The 24,216-nt window shown below is 45.7% G+C and overlaps 1 protein-coding gene across 5 annotated transcripts in view; it reads right to left on the bottom strand.

The window, feature by feature from the left end:
* Positions 1 to 24,216, bottom strand: part of EXOC4 (exocyst complex component 4) — a 761,664-nt gene that overhangs the window by 158,035 nt on the left and 579,413 nt on the right. Inside the window, exon 12 of one of the 5 annotated variants that reach the window (XM_036247081.1) lies at positions 12,503 to 12,657. The exons of the other annotated variants lie outside the window; for them this stretch is intronic. Within the exon in view, the coding sequence (XP_036102974.1) occupies positions 12,580 to 12,657 (78 nt within the window). The 3' untranslated portion in view covers positions 12,503 to 12,579. Of the gene's footprint in view, positions 1 to 12,502; positions 12,658 to 24,216 lie in introns of those variants that run through there. 5 annotated transcript variants of the gene reach the window in all.

Genomic DNA, 24,216 nt, shown 5'->3' with positions numbered 1-24,216 from the left:
AGATAATTTCAAAAGGTCCCACTGTTCAGAAAAGACAAATATACTCATACAACCAACAGGGAAATACATGCTGAAGCTGTTTGGCAGCCTAAAGAGTCAGGAAGAATTTATAAATAGGCTTCAAGAAAATATGAGGTCAAAAATTTTGGGCAATCAGAAAAACTGTATCACTTTATAATTCACATAATTTAAAATGTATTTGCCATCCTGGCTGGAGTGATTCATCCAGTGATTGGTTGGGTATCATCCTGTGCACTGAAAAGTTGCCAGGTCCATTCCTGGTCAGGGCACATGCCCAGGTTGTAGGCTCGAATCTCAGTAGGGGGCATGCAGGAGACAGCCAGATCAATGTTCACCCTCACATAGATGTTTCTCTCTCTCGCCCCCCCTCACTTCCTCTCTTGATAAAAATCAATTTTAAAAAATCTTTAAATTTTTTATTTTCCAATTAAAAACATGTATAGGAAATAAATTACTACTAATATATTTTTTTAACATTTTAGGTAGAGAATCATTTCTGGTTGAATAAACTCTGTACCTAACATATCTGATAAGCACAGCTGGTGCTTTAGGAGGTTTGTGATTTCATATTCAAAACAAAATGGAACAAAACAAAACAAAGAAAACAAAACAGCAGGAAAGGGAAAGAAGTATATAACAGTTTTGCATAATTAGGCAATGAGATCCCAGGGGGCATCTTTGTTTCCATAACTAATATATGGTAATAAAAGAAATACTTGTTGACTTATATACTTCAAATCTATCCAGCTCTGTATCCAGGTTATAAATTCCCCTTGATGAGTAATGGGACCCAGACAGTGGAAATACATCAATGAACAAACAGGTGCACATTAGCACTTGTAAGACATAAACCCAACTGCAGGTCCCCAACACACACACACACACACACACACGCACGCACGCACATCACATATCACATATTTCAAAAGACCATAAGGTTGCAATTTAGCAAAATACAGAGTACTACATGTTAGGGGGGACAAAATGGTATCATAGTAACAACATTAGCAGCTACAGCACTTTTTTTGTTCCAAGCAAAGTTCTTGGTTTAAAGCATTGTCTCTTTTTCCAGGGGGTAATGATAATCTAGTTGATACTCAAACCAAAATATCATTTAGAAGACAAACAAGTGATACTGCAAGAGAAGTTGCAAGTAAGTGCAAAAGACAGTATAGGAGAATAGAAGTAAAACGGTGTGAGAGCCTGAACTACGTACTGAAGAAAGGGTGAGGTTTGGATACATGGAGAGAAGAGGCCAGGTACTGCAGGCAAAGGGAAAGGTGTATGAAGGGCTGGGAGTAGGGGTGAGCAAGCAGGACAAGTGTGGCTGCGGCGGGGGATTCCTGTTGGCGAACTGGGGGAGAGAGTTGACTGGACTCGGGAGCCAGCCTGTGCACGGTCTGAATGACGGGCTGCAGGTGGAGGGAAGCAGGGCAGGTGTCAGGCAGTGGAGCTCAGAATCCTAATCCTAGAGCTGAAAGTCACCCTCGCCATCCAGCCTAATTCTTCGGTTTTTCTAAAAAAAAATAAAATAAAAAATAACTAAGTCAAATATTAAAGGGTCTGTCAGAGATACATAGGTATCCAGGACTAAAAAATCTAGATCCTGCTCCCTCTGGCCAGAGCTGAAGGTTAGAGCATCAAACAGGATACATTCTTGTAGGTGATCATATTTAATTAAAATATGAAAAAAATAAATCAATGCAGAGAGAATGCCAGAAAAACTCATTTATCACCATTTGAGTATTAAATCAAATTTTTTGATAATTAATAAATAAAGAGAAAAAATTCTGCATTTACTCTGTCTTTCCAGTAGGATCTCTATTTTGGGATTACCAAATAGTGAAGGAAGGCCATCAGCTAATATATGCAGGAGAAATAAAAGAACCAGAATATCATTTTGGAGCCCCAAATAGAACAGTTGATTCAGGTAAAGATTATCAATTGGTACCAAAACAAACAGATGAAAGTTAACAGGAAAATAAGCATTTTTGTAGTGGTAAAGTTACACCAGACAGATTACTTTCTGGTCACATGAGGAAAACAATAACTGTCCAACGGAGGGATCACATGGTCACAATCCCATCCAGAGGTCAATCTGAGCATCACTAATGGGAGGAAGCCAGCTCATACAGGTCTGGAGATGTGATGGAACGTGATCTATACCACCACCTACAATGTATTCCTACTGAAAACAATGATAGCCAAGCACATTACAATCAAATTGCTGAAAAACAGCGATAAATAGAAAAATCTTAAAAGCAGCAAGATAAAAAAACAAGATTTGAAAGAAAGAAGAATTCAGGCTTTTCCATTACCATTTCGATGTTCTCTTTACTACCCCACACTGTGCCTCCTCTGGGAAAACGGTGTTAGATGAAGATGGATTTTATCTGGTTGACATACAGGTTAAATTTAAGAAGTGTGTTCAAAACAAGGAGGTCGTCTAGGGTGGCTTGGACGCTAGTGACAGGAGGGAAAGAGTATTCAACAGAAAAAAAGAGCAGTGTCAAAAAAAAATCAAGAAAACAAAGTATAATAAAAGCGAAGGTAGAAGAGTTTCAAGGAAACTCTTCAAGGGCTGGGGTAAGGACATCTGGCTTTTAAGAAACAAATCAGCCACTCACAGAATCCCCCAAGTGGGTAGAAGAAATCCAACGGAGGACGTCCTCCCCGGAACGTTATGGAGAGGGCGCCGGCGGGGGGGTCCTCCCCGGAACCTCGTGGAGAGAGCGCCGGCGGGGGGGTCCTCCCCGGAACCTCGTGGAGAGGGCGCCGGCGGGGGGCGTCCTCCCGGGAACCTCGTGGAGAGGGCGCCGGCGGGGGGCGCCCTCCCCGGAACCTCGTGGAGAGGGCGCCGGCGGGGGGCGCCCTCCCCGGAACCTCGTGGAGAGGGAGCCGGCGGGGGGCGTCCTCCCCGGAGCCTCGTGGAGAGGGAGCCGGCGGGGGGCGTCCTCCCCGGAGCCTCGTGGAGAGAGCGCCAGCGGGGGGCTTCCTTCCTACAATTTTATTTTGCAGCTGTATACTTCTAAATACGGTCTTTCTGCTCAAAGGGCCCAATGTTATTCCAAGCTTTACAGTCTAGGTACACATACATTTAAAAAAAAATCCTTTATTCTTTTAATATAGGGTGTGTTGTTTTTGAAAGTAATTTACTCAAAGAAAACAGTAATAAAGAAAGCAGTATAAAAGTTAAAAGGGCCCCGGCTGGTTTGGCTCAGTGGTTGGAGTGCTGGCCCGCGGGCCAGAGAGGCCTGGGTTCAGTTCCCGACGGGGGCATGTGCTTCGGTTACAGTCTGTCCGCGGCCCCTGTTGGGGTCGTGTGGGTGGCGCCCAGTCGATGTGTCTCTCTCTCTTCCTCTTTCTCTCCGTCTGGCTCTATCTGAAGATGAATGCAAGAATGTCCTCGGGTGAAGATTTAAAAAAAAAAGTTAAAAGGCATGAAAAAGAACAAATATAGATGAGCTTATAGAAAACAGGTAGGGCCCTGGCCAGTTTGGCTCAGCGGTTAGAGCATCGGCCTGCGGTCCAGAGAGACCAGGGTTCGGTTCCCGCTAAGGGCACGTGCCTCCGTTGCAGTTTGTCCCCGGCCCTGGTTGATCGTGTGGGTGGCAGCCACTCGATGTGTCCCTTTCATGTCGATGTTTCTCTCTCTCTCTCTCCCGCTCTATCTGAACAAAAAATGAAAAAAAAAAAATGTCCTCAGGTGAGGATTTAAAAAAAAAAAGAACAGGACTTCCGGTCAAGACCTCGGGTAGGTAAACGCGGTATCCATCCTCCCACAACCACATCACAACTACAACTACACTACAGAACAACCATCATTCAAAACCGCCTGAAATCCAGCTGAATGAAGTCCTACAACTACGGAATTAAAGCAGCAGCCACATCCAGACTGGCAGGAGGGGCGGAGGGGACGGGCTGGTCCCACACCCACATGTGGCGGATAAAAATCAGGAGGACACCTCGGCTGGGAAGGTCCTCCCAGAGGACTAAGGGGTCCCCATCCCACACCATGCACCCCGCTCAGGGTTCCAGTGCCAGGAAGAGAATCCCCATCACTTCTGGCTGGAAAAAACAGCGGGAACTGAGGCTCAGGGAGGCTGAGGCAGCTGGAGCCCCAGGCAGCTTCTTAAAGGGCCCGCGCACGGACTTATCGGACTCTCTCCCTCTGGGCTTGGAGGGGAGGCAGCTCGAGGGGCGCCAGAGACATACAGGGAAGAACTGAGCTGTTTGGCACTGGAGCAAGGGCTGGACAGGGGGCCTCCCGGACAGATGTGCTATCAGAGGCCTTTGTTCCTTTGGTGAGCCCTTCCCTAGGGCTGCAGACAGCCACCATATCTGGGCCTCCAGCAACCTGGCTCACACTGGTAGCCCAGCCCTGGTGACTCCCTGAGGCCCCGCCCCAACCCGCCCCACCCAACTTTCAAGCCCACCCAACTTTCAAGCCCACCCAAGCTGTTGCCACTTTCTTAACCATAGGATTGGCCTGTCTTGGATCCTGCTTCAGGTTTTTCCTAAATTCTTTTAAACAAGCAGCATCTGGTCTCAGCTAGCCCCATACCTTTCATTAAGTAATACACAGAAACAAACACAGGGAGGCAGCCAAAATGAGGAGACAAAGAAACAGGTCCCAAATGAAAGAACAGAACAAAACCCCAAGAAAAGAACTAAGCAAAATGGAGATAAGCAACCTAACAGATGCTGAGTTAAAAATACTGCTTATAAGGATGCTCAATGAACTTAGTGAGAACCTCAGTGAACTTAGTGAGGGCCTCAAGAGCATAAAAAAGGAGCAGTCAGAAATGATGAATGCACAGTCAGAAATGAAGGAGACATTAACTGAAATAAAGAATAATTTACACAGCTTCAATAGTAGAGTACGTAAATCCAAGAAGCAAACCATCGATTTGGAATATAAGGAAGCAAAAAACGCCCAATCAGAATAGCAAAAAGAAAAAAGAATCCAAAACAATGAGGATAGTGTAAGGAGCCTCTGGGAGAACTTCAGGTGTGCCAACATTCGCATCTGGGTGGTGCCAGAAGGAGAAGAGAGAGAACAAGAAATTGAAAACCTGTTTAAAACAATAACGGCTAAAGAAAACTTCCCTAACTTGGTGAAGGAAACAGACATACAAGTCCAGAAAGCACAGAAAGTCCCAAACAAGATGAACCCCAAGAGGCCCACACCAAGACACATCATCATCAAAATGCAAAAGGTTCAAGACAAAGAGAATCTTAAAAGCAGCAAGAGAAAGGCAGCTAGTTACCTACAAGGGAGTTCCCATAAGACTGTCAGCTGATTTCTCAAAAGAAACTTTGCAGGCCAGAAGGGAGTGGCAAGAAATATTCAGAGTGATGAAAATCAAGAACCTACAACCAAATTTACTCTATCCTGCAAAGCTGTCATTTAGAATCGATGGCCATATAAAGACTTTCCCAGACAAGAAAAAGCTAAAGGAGTTCATCACCACCAAACCATTATTATATGAAATGATGAAGGGTCTTTTTGAAGAAAAAGATAAAATATATGAACAAACAAAATGGCAATGAATACATATCTATCAACAATGGAATCTACAAACAAAATGAACAGGTAGAACAGAACATTCTCATAGATACAGAGAACATTTTGTTGGTTGCCAGATGGGAGGGGGGTTGGGGGAATGGGTGAAAAAGGGGAAGGGATTAAGAAGTACAAATTCATTGCTAGACTGACAAACCTCAAAGGGAAAGGGGTTGGAGGGTGGGAAGAAATCAATCAAAGAACTTATATGCATAACCAATGGATACAGACAATAGTGTGGGAAAAGGCGGGAGGGGGGCGGGAGTGGGGAGGAGGAGGTCAATGGGGGGAAAATGAGGAACATCTGTAATACACTCTACATTCAACAATAATAAAGATTAAAAAAAAAGAAAAGAAAACAGGTAGGTCTTCAAAGATAGCCAAATTCTAGTCCCTAGATGACTTGATGGTGAAGGAAAAATATTTAAGTACCGCTATTTCCTTTCTCTTATATTTGTAAATATCAATAGCATTTACATTATAATATAAATGTGAATGTTAGAATAAGCTACCTATCATTTTTCTACCAATCTATCCAATATTTACTGAGCACCTACTATATGCCTGGCACTACCACTATGGTACATCTAGAAATACACAATTTTGACGAACTGTACCATATAATGTAGATCTAAGCACTTTATATGCATTATCTAACTCCTTATACATTTTATTTAACATCTATAAGGTAGGAACAATTATTCCTATTTTACAGTTGGGGAAACAGAAGCACTAAGAGATCAAAGAGTTGTCCAAGGTCACACAACTGGAAAGTTTTCGTTCCAGCCAGGATTTGAACTCAGGCAGCCTAATCTTTTGCTGCTTCTATTAGAGACACAGGAAACAGTAAGTAGTGATGAGTTCTTCTTTTCCGGGTGCAGCACGGTCACAGTGAATGATGGCTGATTACGGAAGAAGGTTGCTGTGACCTTCAGGTGACAGTTTCAGTGGTGGGCTGCTTAGACCAAAACTAGGTTTATACAGGAAGCTGTGCAGGGAGGTGTGGGAGGGAAGGGACACTCCGCTGAGACAGATGGCAGGGAGAGGAAGGTGTGAGGTAATCCTTCAAGGAGGCAGGATGGCGTCAGGAGAGGAAATGAGGGCTGTACTCTCCTGCTGCTCACTGGTCTGTCCTGGGGACACCAACCACTCCAATGCCAGCAGCCAGAAGTCTCACTAGTGACAGTTTTACACCAGCAAGTGCTCTGCTCTTCTCTCCTCCTGGTTTCCTGACACCCTGGTCTCAGTTCACCCAGAACTGGTACTTGAGATAAAGCAACCAGACAGAAGGACAGAAGACGGCCATACAGGCTCAGGCTAGAAGGCAAACTTTCTCAAAGTGATCTTTCTGAAAGTACATAATTTTCTGCATAATTTTCCATGCCCTGCTCACAATATCACCGCAGCCTTTTCTAACACCCTTTCTCCCGAGCGCTCAGAGTGCTTTGCAAATATCTCAATCGATACCCAACAGATTGTATAAAGTAGAGAAGTCATTATCATTCCTACATTTTCGCAAGTCTAACACTTACAGCCATTTTGAGGAATAAGCCAGCACTCAGAAGGGTTTTGAAAGAAGTCTAGCACAGCAAGCTGCTGCCACAGGTGGGCTCAGATGCCCCCATTGCTCTTATTTCTCAGATTCTCATTCCACTCGGTCTAGGTCCTGTCATATCACCAAGCATCTGCGTTCCCAGAACACAGTATTGGTGCAACAGTATTATTCGAGCATTTTATGGGATTATTTTGTCCTTTTAAAGATCACACGTCCTCAGCCGCTCCATTTAGTGCCAACAAACAAACCAACCTGGAAATCCACAGAGCAGAATCTTTATGATTCTTCCCTTTGCTAGCAAAGTCAAGGTCTCCTCAGCAGGAGGCCCCAGTGACCCACACTAGGGCATGTGTTCACGAGGGAAGAGCCACCAATCTATAAATCAACATGTCAGCAGAGGACGTCCGCTGGACCCGCGGGACAGCACACCGCACACGCATTCGCTCCACCCTGGGCGGCTCGCCTGTCTGCGGAGGCCACACCATATGATCATCAATTATTCTGACAAGTTTCCCGCACATCGTTTCAGCCTCAGTTGCTTGTGCACCTTGGAGGTGAGATCTGCAGCCCTCAGAGGAGGGGAATGAGCGGGGAGCTCGGCTTCCAGGAAGGCAGAACATATGGAGCTGTTTGAGGGAGACAGCGTGAGCGAGCACGCCCGTGCCAGGGGAAGCTCGTTCAGGTACAGCTAGGCCGCAGACGGGGGAGAACATTTGCGACGAGCTAACGGATGTTAAAAAGTAGATCTTGTTCTCGACAAAACCGGTTGTCGCGATTCCAGCGTTCCAGCTCTTCTGGGGATCGACCTCAGTGCCCTAGATGGCCGGGGCAGGCTGGAAAGCCAGTGTGCTGGGCAAAACGCGAACAACCAGCCAACAAGAGGCCCGACTCCGAACATGGTTGTAACACCGCCTGCCTTTGGGATACTGAACTGATTCCTTTCCCTTTCGTTATTCACGAAAGATGTGGCACCCTTCATGGACCATGGTGACATCTCCAGCCCGCCCACCACAAGGCCAACCAGGGCTTTAAGTCACTTCCCCAAGTTCAGGAGATGAGTCGGTCGCACTGACCTCTCCTAGATTTCAGTTCTGAAAGCACATGACTTGGGAAGAGAGGGGCCTGTGTGAAATTAGAAATTGCCATCCGTCTGAGAACTAAACTCAGTGGCATCCCGCCAGTCTGTGCGACAGGAACAGACCACCCACATCCTGCCCAGGAAAGCAGCTTTGCTCCGAGTCCAAGGAGAGTCAGTGGTTCAAAGTCAGAGTACTGGAGCTTGGTGCATCCCTTTCTAAGGCAATCTCTTCACACAGGCAACACCGTGCCTCTGGGGAGCATCCAGCCGGCACTTTACAGTGATTTCCAGACTAGGACTTCACCAGCCAGAAAAAATAAATGGACCAACATACACCCAACATTTTATTTTGCAAATTATGATGCTTAAAATAAAAGAAAACAAAAACAGATCACCTACAATACCACTGTTTTATAAATGTATGATAAAAGTATGACTATTTTAATACCAAAGATAGGAGGAAAATGAGTATAAAAGGACAATCCTTCCCAAGAAAATAAACTGGATCTCCCCCCCCCCCCCCCCGACCTTACTTGATCCATTTCCTATGGATCCCATGTTGGACTGGCTGGCGGTGGACTGGCCCAGGTTGGCAACCACCACTCTAGGAAGAAATGTTCACTATCATGAACAGAGTGCATATATATATATATATTTTTTTTTTATTTTTTATTTTATTTTTTTTTTAATTTTTTTTTTGCAGATCACTATGCCTGATGCAATATGTAAGCCAAAGAACAAGATTAAACTGTTGAGATTGCATTTAATTTTAGGGTGGGGTGGGAAGTGTTTGTTCTTAATTGAAATGTTATCATTCTACCAAATCAGTTTCATATTTATTCTAGAGTCTCTTATTAGGCTAAGGGTGAGAACAATGAGAGGCTTCATACAGTTTAGAAAGTAGGAGAAAAGTACACAAAGATTCAGCTGTCATGATTCTCTCTTTCGGTTGTAAGAACATTTTTAAAATGCAAAATTAATACAAAACGCAAAAGTACTAAATGGAATGATAAAATTGTTCAACAGCCTCTTACTGTGAGTAACTTAGGAGGTACTTGAAGAACACGCAGATATCATTTGGAAAGAAAACTCTAATGATTCATAAAATTGCCACAGTTTCCATGTAACTGAAAACAACAGAGCCTACCGCAAAACACAGGCAGAGCATTCAAACCATTTTAATGGTTTGTCATTTCTTTTCTTTTAAACTCTCTGCTCCTTTTATCAGTAAGATTTTTTTTTTTTTTTTGAAAATGAAAAGTAGAATGTCCCTGCTGTCCATTTTCATCTTTTATTGTTTCCCTTTTGTCCCAAAAATGAGGGTGAAATTAAGTGCTAGATCACTGGAGATTTCCAGATGGTCAGAAATGTGTGCTGTGGCTCCCGGGGTTGCTTTTTCCCCAGAGCTATGAACACACTTTTCTCACTCAGTCTCCATGGCTCGTGTTCAATATAAACCTGATGCAGCCTAAGTACCTTCAGGATGTGACAGTCACATTTCTGCCTAGAATGAGGATTAAAACTGGTTTAATTGCTTAAGCCAAAATGGAAAATGTTTATGTATTTATAAATTATCCCCTTACTTTCCTGGTGTACATATTTGCAATGAAATATTAAAAAGTTATATTTTGTATATTTTAATCTTGGCAGATTATTCTGAAATAGAACTATTTCTCCTGTTGACTTGTCACCTTGCCTTAGCTCCACCCTTCCTCCAATTCATTTCATTAACCCTTTTCCTAGTTCCAATCCTGTGTCACAGTGTTTCCTATTCCTGTGTCACAATGTTTTCAATCCTGTGTCACAGTGTTTCCTATTCCTGTGTCACAATGTTTCCAATCCTGTGTCACAGTGTTTCCTATTCCTGTGTCACAATGTTTCCAATCCTGTGTCACAGTGTTTCCTATTTCTGTGTCACAATGTTTCTAATCCTGTGTCACAGTGTTTCCTATTTCTGTGTCACAATGTTTCTAATTCTGTGTCACAGTGTTTCCTATTCCTGTGTCTCAATGCCAGGCCTGTCTTCCTCTTCTTTTACTTTCATGTGTTCCTTTTGCCATTCTCCTGTCTGTCTTGAACTCTCTACTTCTCAATAAGCCTGTAGGTAAGGGCTGGATAACAACTAGAAGAATTTATTTTATTACATAAATATTCATATTTGCTTATTATATGCCAGGTGGTGTTCTAGGTGCTTTAAAAATCATTGACACATTTAATCCCAATAATAACTCTATGAGGTAGATACTACTGCTATGTCCACTTGATAGATGATCAAGTTGAGGCAGAAAAAGCTCAGTAACAAGCCAGGGTAACACAGTTCATGATTCATGGAGCCAGATGTGAAGCTAGTCAGTCTGGCACTGAAGCCCCTGCTCTTACAAAGAATAAAAAGGAGGAGGAGGAGGAGGAAGGAGAAGGGGGAGGAGATGGAAACAGAGGGAGAAAGATGGAAATTAATGACTGAGCCACTGGAGATGAGAAGGATGGAGGGAAGGGCAGGTTGGAGTAGCCATGGATTCATTGCAGACATCTGGGCTTGGGGTTCACTGGGACTGTGGTGCAAAGAGGCGTAAGGCCGGCACGGCCGTGTCAGAGACAGAGTTTGCCATCTGGAAGATCAAAGGTAACTGATATGGCGTAAGAGCTGGAATTAGGAGCTGGAATGCTGGCAGAGCAAGAAAAGAGCAGCGTGGCTGGGAACTGTGCAATAGCCGCCTCTCCGGGGAGGCGAGGAAGCCCCAATTTACAATGGCTGCTGGTCTCCCTGTGTAAACACCCCCACTACGGCCCAGTGCAAGCTCCCAAGGTGATGTCGCTGAACTCGGAGTTGGGAGGAGGCGCACAGTGACAGACGGTATTTTAGTATTTCTGCTATTTGCTACAGTGAAAAAAATAACAGAGAAATTTAGTAACATAATCAAGAAGAGATGAGTTTGACTATATCTTACCTTTGTTTTTAATATTATAGAACTTACTTTGTAATAATGGCTGTGCTTAATAACCAGCTCACAAAATTTCTGAAAATGTAACAATCAGCATTTGGGAGCCTGTAGGAGCCAGGTCCCACACCCCGCTGAGTGTGACCATCCAAACACATCTCTTCTCAGGTTAGTGGGTGGACAGTGGTCTGGAGACTCAGTCTGCACAATGTCCCCCAAATGACAGAGCTTCTGAGAAACAAAATACCCACTCTAATTGATGAACGGAGGAAGCAGGCAAGTGTGAGGAAGCGTTTGGGAAGTTCGGAGGAGGCCTGGTCTCTGTTCTCTGGCATGCCATCAGCCACGAGTGGCAACCACAGGACACCGTGGAACCCTGCGCCCATCCTCACACTTCCTAAGCCTTGCGCCTTACTCCCTGTTCTATGTAGACTCCTTACTCGTGGGGAAAAAGAGCTCAAAAAGGGGCAGAGGTGCCCTGGTTGGTTTTCTCAGTGGTTAGAACAATGGCCCACGGACCAATGAGTCGCGGGTTTGATTCCGGCCAAGGGCACGTACCTCGGTTGCAGTTCGTCCCTAGCCCCGGTTGAGGTCATGCAGGAGGCAACCAGTCAATGTGTCCCTCTCACGTTGATGTTTCTCTCCCTCTCTCCCTCCCACTCTATCTGAAGATAAATAGAAAAATGTCTTCGGGTGAGGATTGAAATAAAAGGGGCAGAGGTTATTTCCTGACATGACCAGCTTTAGGTGAGCAATAATGATAAACCGTATAAACAGAAAAAAAAAATCTGGAATTCAGTGAGTACTGTTTATACGTTAATCTAGACGTGGCCCTGGGAAAATCTACATGGAACGCGCATCTGCAGAGAGAAGGAAAAGCTGAGATCACGGGGAACTGGGTCAACCTTTCTTCTGCCAAGGGCCATTTGAATATTTATTTATTAAAAAATTTTTTTCTTTATTGATTTTAGAGAGAGAGGAAGAGGGAGAGAAATAGAAATATTGATGAGAGAGAACATCGACTGGCCGCCTCCTGCATGCCCCCCACTGGGGATCTGGCCCACAACCTGGGCATGTGCCCTGACCGGGAATTGAACTGGCAACCTCTTGGTGCATGGGTCGACGCTCAACCACTGAGCCACGCCGGCTGGGTGCATTTGGATATTTGTAAGATCACTCGAGGGCCATACGAAATTATCAACTTAAAAACTAGCCTGCTCTACCTGGCCAGGCTCATTTGGAGAGGCACGTGATGTCAGCTGGTGTTGATTTTGTGGGCCGTAGAGGCCCGTGGGCCGGACATTCCCCACCCTGCTTTAGAGAAAGGTAGTCCTTCCACTCACCAAGGTGTGCCCGAGCCAGGCAGGTCCAGATCTCGATTGTGCACAATCTCCATAGGGTCTAATCCAGTCATCTGCCGTCAGCATCGTCTCACTAAGTGAATTTCCCGAGGCTGTCTCATGAAGTAGCTGTCTTTGAAATTCCTGTCACTGCAACACTAAGAGGCGCTTGTGTGTGAGTGAGAACTGTTTTTACAGAAAACTTTCTGGCTTTTTCTTTGTTGCTCGAGATGCCAGCCATCTGTGAAAATTCATGAGACCACAAAGGGATGCACATGCCTCCAGAGTCCTAAGGTGAATCTCCGTATCACGCACGAGGTACAGAGTACGACACAGAATTGTACGCATAAAGCATGCATCAGACGCTTGTTGAATTGAATGATTAGCCCAAGATCCACCTCATTGCCCCACACTGCGTAATAATAGGCTGTTCGCTAACTGACCCCTGAACGGATAATTGTAACTGGCAACCCTACAGAGTGGAGCGCCTGAGGTCAGAGAGCCAGCTAGCTTCCAGATCCCAAGTGGCCAAGCGTGGCCGGAACCAGCAGCTCGTTAACACCGTTCTCACGGTCATAACCGCAGAGAGGGGCAGAGCTGGGAGAGCCCGTCCCGAGACAGGCCTTTCCGTCCTCTGCTCCCGTGTCCTGCCTTCCCCCGCCCATACTCAAGCAGTAAGGATTCCTGCCCTAAAATTCTGGTTTCGAGCAGGATTCTACCCTCCTGCTGTGGTTGATGTAGTACACCTTGGACACAGAAAAATAGGATAACGATGTTTAATGAAGAACCTTTATCAATTTCTTTTTCCAGAACATCTAGTGAATATTCTGGAACATCCTCTGTGCTAAGGAAATGTGAACAGAGAAGGGAGAACTGACCTTTATTTTTTTCTTTTTAAATCCTCACCTGAGGATATTTTTCCATTTATCTTCAGATTGGGGGAGGGAGGGGAACATCGACATGAGAGAGCCACATCGACTGGTTGCTTCCCGCACGGTCCTGGCCAGGGCCGGGGACCGAACTGCAACCGAGGGACGAGCCTTTGACTGGAATTGAACTGGTGACTCTTTGTCCTGCAGGCTGATGCTCTAACCGCTGAGCACCACTGGCCAGGGTGGAGCCGACCTTTATTAAATGCCTCCTGGATGTGGAATTATGTTGAGCAGGGCCACACACTTCATCTCATTCAGTCCTCACCCCTCAGAGAGGTGAAGCTCCTTGTCCACCCTGACGCAGTGAGTGGTGAGGCCCAGAGCTGCCTGCAGGCTGGCCCCATTCTGAAGCCCTTGTACCACATGGCAACTTAAACCCGAATTCTCAGGCAAGGCCCTGGCATGAAGACTGCATCCAGTTTAGTCTTCCTGAAGAGGCTGTAAAACATACACACAGAAACTTGCCACCCACATGAGGTGTCTGAGTGCTTCTGACCACGGCCTGTGATGCTCTGGAAGGTTTTATCACAGACAAGTTCGAGTGCGAGCCGGGCCCTCGGGGCAGGGAGAAGCTGGACCTCAGTGGCACAGAGGGGTAGGAAAGAGGGGGTGCTCCATGCTCCTTCAGTTGCCTGGAGAGGCAGGGCAGGGTCGCATGAGTGCCGGCACAGGGAGCGGGAGAAAGATGTACCTGGGGGAGGATTTACTTCTGGGTAAAGAAAGCAGATTGAACATATGCATCTATTCTCTCTCCCTCCAAAAATCAGTGTCACCGAAATGCCAGAAAGGGGATTATTTTTTTCCAAGACATAACCCTACACGGATAAGAACAGGAGGGAGAAGACGGAAGCAACACCAGTTTGGAAGCTGGAAAGCAGATCGGAGCGGGAAATGCCGCTAAGACTCGAGAGTGGAGTCCTATGTCAGCTGCAGGGAATGCTGGGAAGCATCCCCACCTCCACCGTGGATTCCCAACAGCCCAGGTGCATGCAGGTGTGGGGGAACGGGAAGGAGCGGCGAATACAAGGATCAGCTGACAGTCTGTGTCAGAAGTAGTCTGATGCCCAGGTCCCTTCTCCCACTGAGTAACTATCTCTCCTCCAGGCTGGTAAAAATCTGAAGGTTTACTCCCTGGAAAGCATAAATAAAGGGTCTCTGGACTAGGAGAGACTGGAAAAACAACTGGGGGTGGAGGGCAAAGGGAGGAATTAAGTGAATGTATGCATTCGGATGCCACGAACTCCCAGCCCTCCTCCCCGAAGTTTCCCGGGTGCGGGCAGTGGGCTTCCCACTGCAGATGGCAGACGAGAGCGTCCTCCTTCCTCTGAGGAACCCAGTCCAGGGAGACTGACCTCGAGCCACTAGGACTGGAGCGTGGCCAGATGCACGGCCCCGTCGAATCTCCGTGGCTCTGTGACCCCAGCCCAAACCGGGCAGTAAGGGCAGAAGAGCAAACAAATGCTGAAGAGCTCTTGCCCTTCGGATTGAAAACAGAAAGGATCTCTTCGAACCACACTCCATATGGAACTGTTACTAATGACAGCTTAAAGCATTTTAGTTATTTATTTTTTAACCTCCTGTGTTCTTGGCAATGATTTAATTACCAAACTGACGACATAACCTCCGGTTCTCTGGCTGAACGAGAAGGCCATTAGCCCGCATGCTTCACAGACCCCTCGGAACCACGTGGTCAGAGCACACACAGTGCCGCGCAGGTTATAATCTCCCTCTAATTGAATTAATCAATACACGTTTGCTCGGGCTTCTTCTGAAAGGACCTGGTTGGTCTCTTTTAATATGCACACCCACCTCTGAGGCTTCTAAAAATTAGTCTTTGGCCGGTTTAAGCGAGTGATTAGAGTTTCCCACTGTTACCGGACAGGTCAGACCACGTATCACATTTAAGTGAATGTGGCAGGATACCTTCTAAAGTGCACCTTCTGTGCTAACTGCCACAGGGGACTTGGCGGGCGGGGCTCAAGGAGATTTCTCTCCTTCTCTGATCCCACTTTCAAAGAATAACCGCGTCTTCGTTTCTCCACGAAAGAACCGCAGAACTCCACGGGTGACATTTAGGGCCCACGGGTGACATCGGGGAAAGGAAGCTGGGCCGCCTAAGCGGAACCGGTGGGGGTACCGTGCTTTGAAAGAACTGATGACAGTGACCATCATGACCACATTGAGACTTCACTGCCTGCCGACTACTGTGTTAGAAAGTGCTCGTATTAACATGTAAGCTAGACATTTACATATTAATGTACTTACTCCTTGCAACAACCCTGTGAAAAAGGTACTATCACTGCCATTTTACAAAGGAGAAAACGGAGGTAAAGAGAATAGGAAATGTGCCCAAGGCCACAGAGCTAATGAGTGGCAGAACCAGGACCTGAACCCCCGAAGTCTGACTCAGAGCCACCGGCTTAGTCACTCACAGTAGAGCCCTGGAGTCTGGGAATGCCTGGCTGAGAGGCTGCCGTTTGCGTAAGTGCAGAACCTACCCCTCTGCAGAGCCCTGGCAGGCGGCAGATCACTGATGGGGTGGTGTGTAGACGTCCGTCTGGGAGCCCAACACTAGGCCAGAGCCTTTAGGGCCCCAGGACCCGGTCCAGAGGTTGAGTTTGGCGGGCATGGGTGGAGAAATTGCAGGACACAGCAGGGCCTAAAACTTTCAAATCAACTAAAGGGACTTGCAAATGAGCTGCTCAGCAGACTGGGATGAACAGAATCCAGTTCCGTGGACACGGTCTTCCCACTCTCTGTTCACTGGGGAGAGTCACACACCTCTTGGAACACTAAGACTCGGAGCTTCAGGGCACACACGGGCTCTCAGACCCAGGGACGATCAAAGTGGCTTCTGCTTTGGAACAGGGAAAGGAGGTAAGTAAACTGGAAGGAAGAAGCAAGGAGCAAAGCTCCCCACGAACCCATCCCCATCGCCTGGCCCGCAGGCCTCAGCATCCTCACCAGCAGCAGCACAGCCAGCTCACAGGCCCAGCCCCTCCAGCTAGCATGACCTCTTGTCAGCTTGCCCATTTCCCACGGGTTGCGCTGGACTGCAGTCCCTGCCACATCTGTCTGTGCCTCAGGGCCTCTTCTTGCCCCACCTGGAGTGTCCACCTCTCCTTTCTCTGCTTAGGACACTCCTACTCAACCTGCAAGATCAAATGTCAGCCCCTCTGAAGGCTTTCTCCAAATCAGTCATTCAGTCCTGTGTGCACCCACTGTGCTTGGAACAAACTTACTGGAGAAGTACTTGTCTGCGTATCTCCCTTCCCTAGCCCCTGGCCCCAATGACTTCATGGAAAACAGATCTGAAGACATGTGAGGTTCTGCATAGACTGCGTGGCTGGTCAGCACCCAGCACCTATGCAGCCAAATGCCCGAGGGAGGCAGTGGGTAGTGGGAAGGGGCCAGAGTTAGAAAGGCTGTGAAGATCACACGAGATCACATCTGCGAGAAGCATGTTGCTCGACAGTCCCCTCTTTGTAAACATCAGTTGAATGAATGTAATTTTCCTGAGAAATTTTTGAGAAATGAATCTAATCTCTATTAAGGAAATACCCACAACAAAATAGATACCTCCAAGTTCACAATGACTGGTCATTAATAGAGGTGTCAGCAGAGCCACTAAGATACACGTATTTCTATAGAGGAATGAATAAGAATGCAGGAGATGGGAAGATAAGTAGCCAATTGTATGTCCATAGTATTACCATAATGAAAACACAATAAAAGACATGTTGGCAGACATTGAATTTATATATCATTTCTAAATAAACGACATAAAAGAACTCCAGAGGTTTTCATCATAAACTACACTTGTTTTTATCCATTTGTTTTGATGACTGTCAATGCATTTCTATTTCTTTTTTTAAAATATGTTTTTAATAATTTTTTAGAGAGAGAGGAAGGGGGAGAGAGAGAAATATTGATGTGAGAGAGAAACATAGATCGGCTGCCTCCTGCTCACCCCCTGCTGGGGAACCAAGCCCACAACCTGGGCATGTGCCCTGACCAGGAACAGAACCAGCAACCTCTCCGCACAAGGGGCGACGATCAATTCACGGAGCCACATCGGCCGGGCTGAATTTCTCTTTCTTTATGTCTCCTGATATAAGGTTTCCATTGTTGTTTTTTTTAAGGAAATGAAAACAAGAAATTGGAAGAAAAAAAAAAAAGCTGATGAATCATCCTAAATCTGTTTGAGTAAATGAAATTAGTCAAGATAACAATTCTGTCCCATGAAATTTATCTAGGAAACATTTAAAAGTGTTATGTGATAGTGAGCATCTTTCAAATCACATGCACAGTAATCCTTTACTATTCACTTTCATTTTTCAGACAAGAGTTTCTCAAATAAAATCTCAATTCCTAATAGGTGGCTTACTTATTTCAAAAATAAATTTAATAAAAAATTCCAGCACATCCTCACACTTTATATAATTTCTTACACTCCCATTTCTGATGATGTCTCTAAAACATTCATGCTTTCCTGTCTTTTAGAGTAGAATCCATAGATTTTAATGCAACCCCACAATGACTCCTTATAAATGAACAATTCACCGTTATTTGTATCAACCTTTATGTCTAGCCATAAGGCCAAGTCCTTAAAGGCAAGCATGGGAGTTTGCACCCCACTTACATGGTTTTAAACCACACGTCGTTCTGTGATTTTACATGTTGTGTGTTACATAGACCTGCGGTATTAAGTCTCAATGCTTTGACAAAGAATAACAGTAGACTCTCACTGTTTCTGATTGCTCATTTGCTGCTGCTTAAAATAACGTGAAGCAGGAAATCAGACAAACTTTTCTAGAATAAATCGGCTTTGACTAAGGGCCTGTGGGCTGATTATGATCACTGTTTATATAACTCAGAAGCCTTCAATTTTGCTTACACTAATCAACTTCTGGTACTTAATTTTGGACTCAATCGAGTGCTTAGACACAATAAAATGCAAGAGCATCACCAGCCTCTCCAACAAGGAGTCATGTGTGCGAAAAGGAGTATGGATACTCTGATGAACAAGACAGGGTTCACAGTACAGATGGACTTTTTCATACCCGTGTGTGTGTGTGTGTTTTCTTTATTGATTTTAGAGAGAGAGGAAGGGAGAGGGAGAGAGATAGAAACATCGATGAGAGAGAACATCGACTGGCCGCCTCCTACATGCCCTGCACTGGGGATCAAGCCCACAACCTGGGCATGTGCCCTGATGGAATCAAACTGGCGACCTCTTGGGGTATGGGAAAATGCTCAATCACTGAGCCACACTGGCTAGGCTGGTATGTAAGTTTCTTGGAAGCAAAGCCTGGCCCTACTCATTTTTGCCTAGCGTCGTGCCTTGTACATAGACAGCAATCCATTATTCTTTATTTCTTGAAGTACCTGTAGGAGTAACAGGAAAGGAGTCTTCGGTACTTCATCAAATGTACCCCAGCCTCCAGTGAGGACGCGAGCAGTGCCTGTGGGTACACCCCCCATTCAGAGCACAGCGTGGGGGAGGGCGAGTATGACCATGCGACGGGGTCCAGAAGGCAGAGCAGGGAACCAGGGGCTGACCATCCAGGGCTGCAGGAGATGCTGACTCAGAGGGGACCTCTCCCTTCACCGTCCCCAGGCCACGGCATGTGGGGACGAGCTGTCCAGTCCTTGGGTGTCTGTTCTCAGGGCTCCTGCTCTGAGCAAGTTTCATTCCTACGTTTCCACGTCTTACCACGTCCGACTACTAGAGCCAATATTCCGTGGCAGGGTACTGTCTCCACATCTGCTACACATAATCTACTTACAAAACCCAAAATTTTAGGGACAGATCCATCTCTTGTTTCATAAATATCTATACTCACCAAACCCCTCTGCTTTTCCTAATTTGAGTGCAAATGTCTTTAAGGCCAGAAGAAGAGGACTCGACAATTTATTGCTTACCAACATGCCACAGGTTGACATTCAACGAGCTAGTAAATACTAATATTTGCAGGAAAAGTTTGGAAGTCCATGAAATCACCTAAACATTCTTGCCAACGTTTGTAAAATAACAAGCCTCCCTAAAGCTTCCCTGACCCAGGAGAGGCAGTGGGACAGAGCTCGAGGATTTGGATGCCAGATCCTGAGCCACAACTCACGAGATGTGCTGCGTCGCCTAGGTCAGAGCGCTGGGGAAGGGCCATCCAAACACTCAAGGATATCATCAGTTTCCACGCGTGAATCAGGGGACCTGGTGAGATAAGGCTCAGACCAGGGCGACACCCACAGCGGCCACGCTCTGCGGCATTCGCCACAGCTGTGCATGCAGAGCGCCATCGGAGATCACAGACGGTTGGCGCGGCCGAGAGAACTGAGGAAGGTGAGGAGAGGAGGCCCAGGCACGGCAAGAACAGATCCCATGTTGATGAGAAGATACACTTCTTCTTGCTTCTAGGACCATTCTAAACAGGTGCATGTGGAAAGCAAATGACTCAGCGGCCACCTACTCCGTGCCTTCTGTGAAATCCGTTTACTCAGATAGCTGCTGGGTCAGTAGATTCCAACAGAACTGTGGAATGCCGCAGCTGTCAGGCACCAGTGCAGAGCTGCAAAGTGGGGTGTCCCCCTGCCCACAAAAGCCATCCCAAACTAGATGCAATCCTCTCACATGGCATTCATTTTCTTGGCAAGATGTTTAAATGAAATATAATACACGGAAAAACCATAAATCGTACGTGTAGAGTTCAATACATTTTTACAAAGTTAATCCACCCATAGACGTACCACCCAAATCGAGACAGAGATCACTGCCAGCATTCCAGAAGCCTCCCCACTCACTCCGCTCGTCGCTGTCTCAGCCCAGGGTAAGCGCTGCCCTGCATTCTACCCCTTTGATTCCTCTGACCTCTTTCTGAACTTTACTTAAGGAAATAACACAGTGTATGCACCCTTGTGTATGGCTTCTCTGGCTCAGTGTTATGTCAGTGAGATTCATCCATGTTGTGGTATTCTGTAAAAGGCTATTATTTTTTTCACTGCATTACAGTATTCCATGATATAAACACACCATCAATTATTCACCTGTTCTATTGTTTATAGATACTGGGTTGCTTCCACTCTGGCGATTAGCATTCTAGTTCATGTCTTTGGTGAACACAGGTACATACTTTTCATTGGGCTTTTCCCAGGGAGTAGGACAGGTGGGTAGAGGGCATGTATCTGGTCATCTGTATGGTCATCTGTAACGAATGGGCATTCCAGTGCTCCACCCTTACACCTGACAGTGACCGCTTTTTAAAAACCATTGTTAGATGTGTAGTGATAGTTCACTGTGGTATTTTATTTTGTATTTCCCTGCAGAGTAATGATGCTGAGTACATTTTTATATATTTGTTGGAATATCTTATTTTCATAAGTGCCTACTCAATCAAGTCTTTCACCCCCTTTTACTGGCTTGTCTTACTAGTTTGTACACGTTCTCTGTATATGCTGGACATATATCTTTTTGTTGGAAATAGTAATAAAAATACCTTCTCTCTCTCTATGGCTTACCGTTTTACTCCTTTAAAGGTGTCTTTTAATGAAAAGACCATTTCAATGACGCTCAAATGACCTATCTTTTATCACTGGTGCTTTTTGTGTCTTTTAGAACAAATCTTTGCCAAAGTCATGAACATATTCTTCTATTTTATCTTTCAAAAGCCCTACTTTTTCATTCCAGTTGGATATGCACTGACCCGTCACCAGTTATGGCCAGAGGACCCTTCCCACGGCCTGCAATGCCCCTTTGTCGTAAGCGGGCGTCGGTCTGTTTCTGACTCTGTTCTGTCGCACTGATTTCTCTCTAATGCAAAGCTTGTGCTGATGTCCCCAACTGGATCTGTACTTTCAATATTCATCGATGGAAAAAACAGTGAGCCAAAGATAATATGAATTCAGTCATGTTTATAGATTATTTTGTAGTTTGTCATTATAGTTTTTATCTGCATGACAAGTAGTACTTTTATGTATGAGACTTAATTATTCAGATTCATGATCTTTGCAACAACTCAGAAACTCTCACCTGGCAATTTCTGCTTTCGAAGTTAATTTTTAAAAGCTTTTACTCACATGTCTTTGCCCTAATGTAATTTCTCAGCATTAATGTAAATCTATCACCACCATCAAGTGTAAAAAGAAAAATGCATGTGTTTATCTAGGTGAGTGTGTGTGTGTGTGTGTGTGTGTGTCTTTATTTTGAAAAGCAGCCCAGGCTTCTTGTGGATCCTTGAAAATCACAGGAACAGCCAGCTGGAAGATTTAGCTTACAGGTCATCTTTCTGCTGTAATAGTACTATAGTTAGTCAATCAATCAACCAATTAATCAACCAACCAAACAAAAATAAAATGCCTCAATTAATGAAACATCTAGGAATAAAGTTCTTTTTAAAGAAGCAGGTCAAAGTAAAAAAAGGAAAGGTTGTTTAACTGAACATATGAATCACGTGGGCCATTGTTGGTGCACAGCTATGGTTTTATCAGGATGTTCCCAAGCTACACACATAAACAGCAGCTGACCAAGAACCTCGTTGCATGACTGTTACTTATACTCTCCAAAGGAATACAGGTTTGACCTTAGACAGACCAGGAAAGCAACCCTTTGACACTTCCAACTTTGCCTTCTTTACCCTTCCTCACCTTGATATCAAGGTATTTCCCTCCAAACTCGTGTTTCTCAAAGTGTGGCCCAAGAAACACCTTTGTTAGAATCGCCCTGAAGTTACTGATAAAACTGTGGATTCCTGAGTCCCAATCCCAATAGGGAGAATCAGAATCTGTACGGTGGGGCCCAGAAATTTCCACTTTGAAACACAGTCTACAGGCAAATCGTAAGTGCCCCAACTGAGAACCACAGTTTCTGGTCCAACCGTAGCTTTTCCTCATTTCCAGAAAACCAAGTGCTGGCCCTGTCTGAGCAAGGTCTGCTTTATTTATTTTTTAATCTTTTTTTCTTTATTAATTTTTAGAGAGAGGGGAAGGTAGAGGGAGAAAGAGTTAGAAACATTGATGAGAGAACATCGATTGGCCGCCTCCTGCATGCCCCGCACTGGGGATCGAGTCCACAACCTGGGCATGTGTCCTGCCCGGGAATTGAACCAGCGACCGCTTGGTGCCTGGGTCGATGCTCGACCACTGAGCCACACTGGCCAGGCATGCTTTAAAGGAATCTTCCCTTCACGTGCCTCAACTCCTTTTGGCTTGAGAATACACTGAAAGAATCCGGGTTGATTTGTGAAGGAGGGGACAGCTGAGTTAGCAGTATTTGGATGTCTGGGGACGGATGGAAGGATATTCCCAGCAGAGAAAAGTGAAGAACACAGAAGCAAGAACGCTCTCAGCATCCAAAGTGAACAGGGAGCAGGTGACGTGGCTAACATGCCTGAATTATTTCCAATTACATTAAATGAGAAAGAAACGTACATATTGACATCATGTGTGCAATGCCTGTAATCCATTTAGGTAGCTCATGAGATGAGGTATGTATGTGTTCACTCTTTTAAAAGTTTAAGGTGTTTTGCACAAGATGTTATTATTTCAGGATCTAAAGAATTTAAATTCCATGTCTAAAACCTGAAAGTAAAGAGGAAAAAGAGAAACAGCATCCGTTGAGCACATATGTGCATGGATTCTATACTAGATACTTTACTATTTGATTTTCCATTCACCAACATTCCGCTGAAAATATGATTTTCCTTAGTATAAAATCCAAACTGGTAGACACTGAGATATTTGCCGAGTCACGTGGCAGCTGGACAGGGGAAAGATTTGCTTTTCATTTGTTTTTTTCATTTGTTTTTTCATTTGTTTTGCACTGTTCTTTCTTCCTTCTGACAGATGGCCAAACCCATCCCTGCAGTCACCAGAGTTAACATTTTTCACTGTGGGTGGCACTTCTAAGCAAGGAGGAATTGCTGCTCCTCGTTCGTCCTCGGGCCAGGAGTCTGCCGCTCGCCCCTCGGCTGGTTGCCGGACTTGGAGCATCGCTGGGGCAGGGGGCCCCCGGCGGCCCGGCGGCGTGGGAGCTGTCCCCGCGCAGGCGCTCTCGCTTTGGCTCGCGGCTACCAGTTCCAAGCCGGGCTCCTCTCAAGGACACACAGGCTCTGGCCTGCAGGCTTTGGAGTTTTTCAGAGGAGAAAACATATCTACGGTGCTGCTGGCCTTCAGAATTCTGGCTAAAAAGTGGGAATTGCATAGGTTGAACCCTATGACACTGCCAATATCTGAAACCGGTTGACCTACAAGTGGCGCTTTCATAACCTAAGAGAAGCGCTACGTCTGTGCTCCAGGGAGGTTCCCGGGGGCCCAGGCTCTGCTTTCTAGAGGATAATGCAACTGTTACCAAGGTTCCTGCAGGTCAGAAAGCCGCGCATGCGCAACAGCGGCACACGGGAGTCCGGTCCGCCTTGGAAGTGCTCAGAGCAAGTCCATCCAGCATCTGACTTCACTGTACCCTGAAGACACACGGAAGAAACCCCTTCTTTTTCCACTCTTCAATCTCATAGGTGAACCTCTAATGGTAGGCCGTTTGTCCTGTCCTAGAAGGGTTTGGTGACTTCGCTCTCTAAGACAAGCAAACAAACAAGCCCAAACAAGCTAACTGTCCTGACCTGTCAAGGATGGCAAGCAAGTGGCTCTCCAGTCCTTGTCTGCAGTCTGATTTCCTTCCAGTGCTAATGACTGCAAGCCACTACCCGGTGAACAAACCCATTTAGGTCTCCTGACGCCAGCTGCAAGTAGGAAATTAAAGTAAATGGAAAGCCAGGCGCTGCAACAATTCCAGGG

The sequence above is a fragment of the Molossus molossus genome, unplaced genomic scaffold, assembly GCF_014108415.1.
Source record: "Molossus molossus isolate mMolMol1 unplaced genomic scaffold, mMolMol1.p scaffold_m16_p_7, whole genome shotgun sequence".
NCBI classification, from domain to species: domain Eukaryota; kingdom Metazoa; phylum Chordata; class Mammalia; order Chiroptera; family Molossidae; genus Molossus; species Molossus molossus.
The sequence above is the reverse complement of the archived record's forward strand: the minus strand, read 5'-3'. Positions and strand labels throughout refer to the sequence as shown.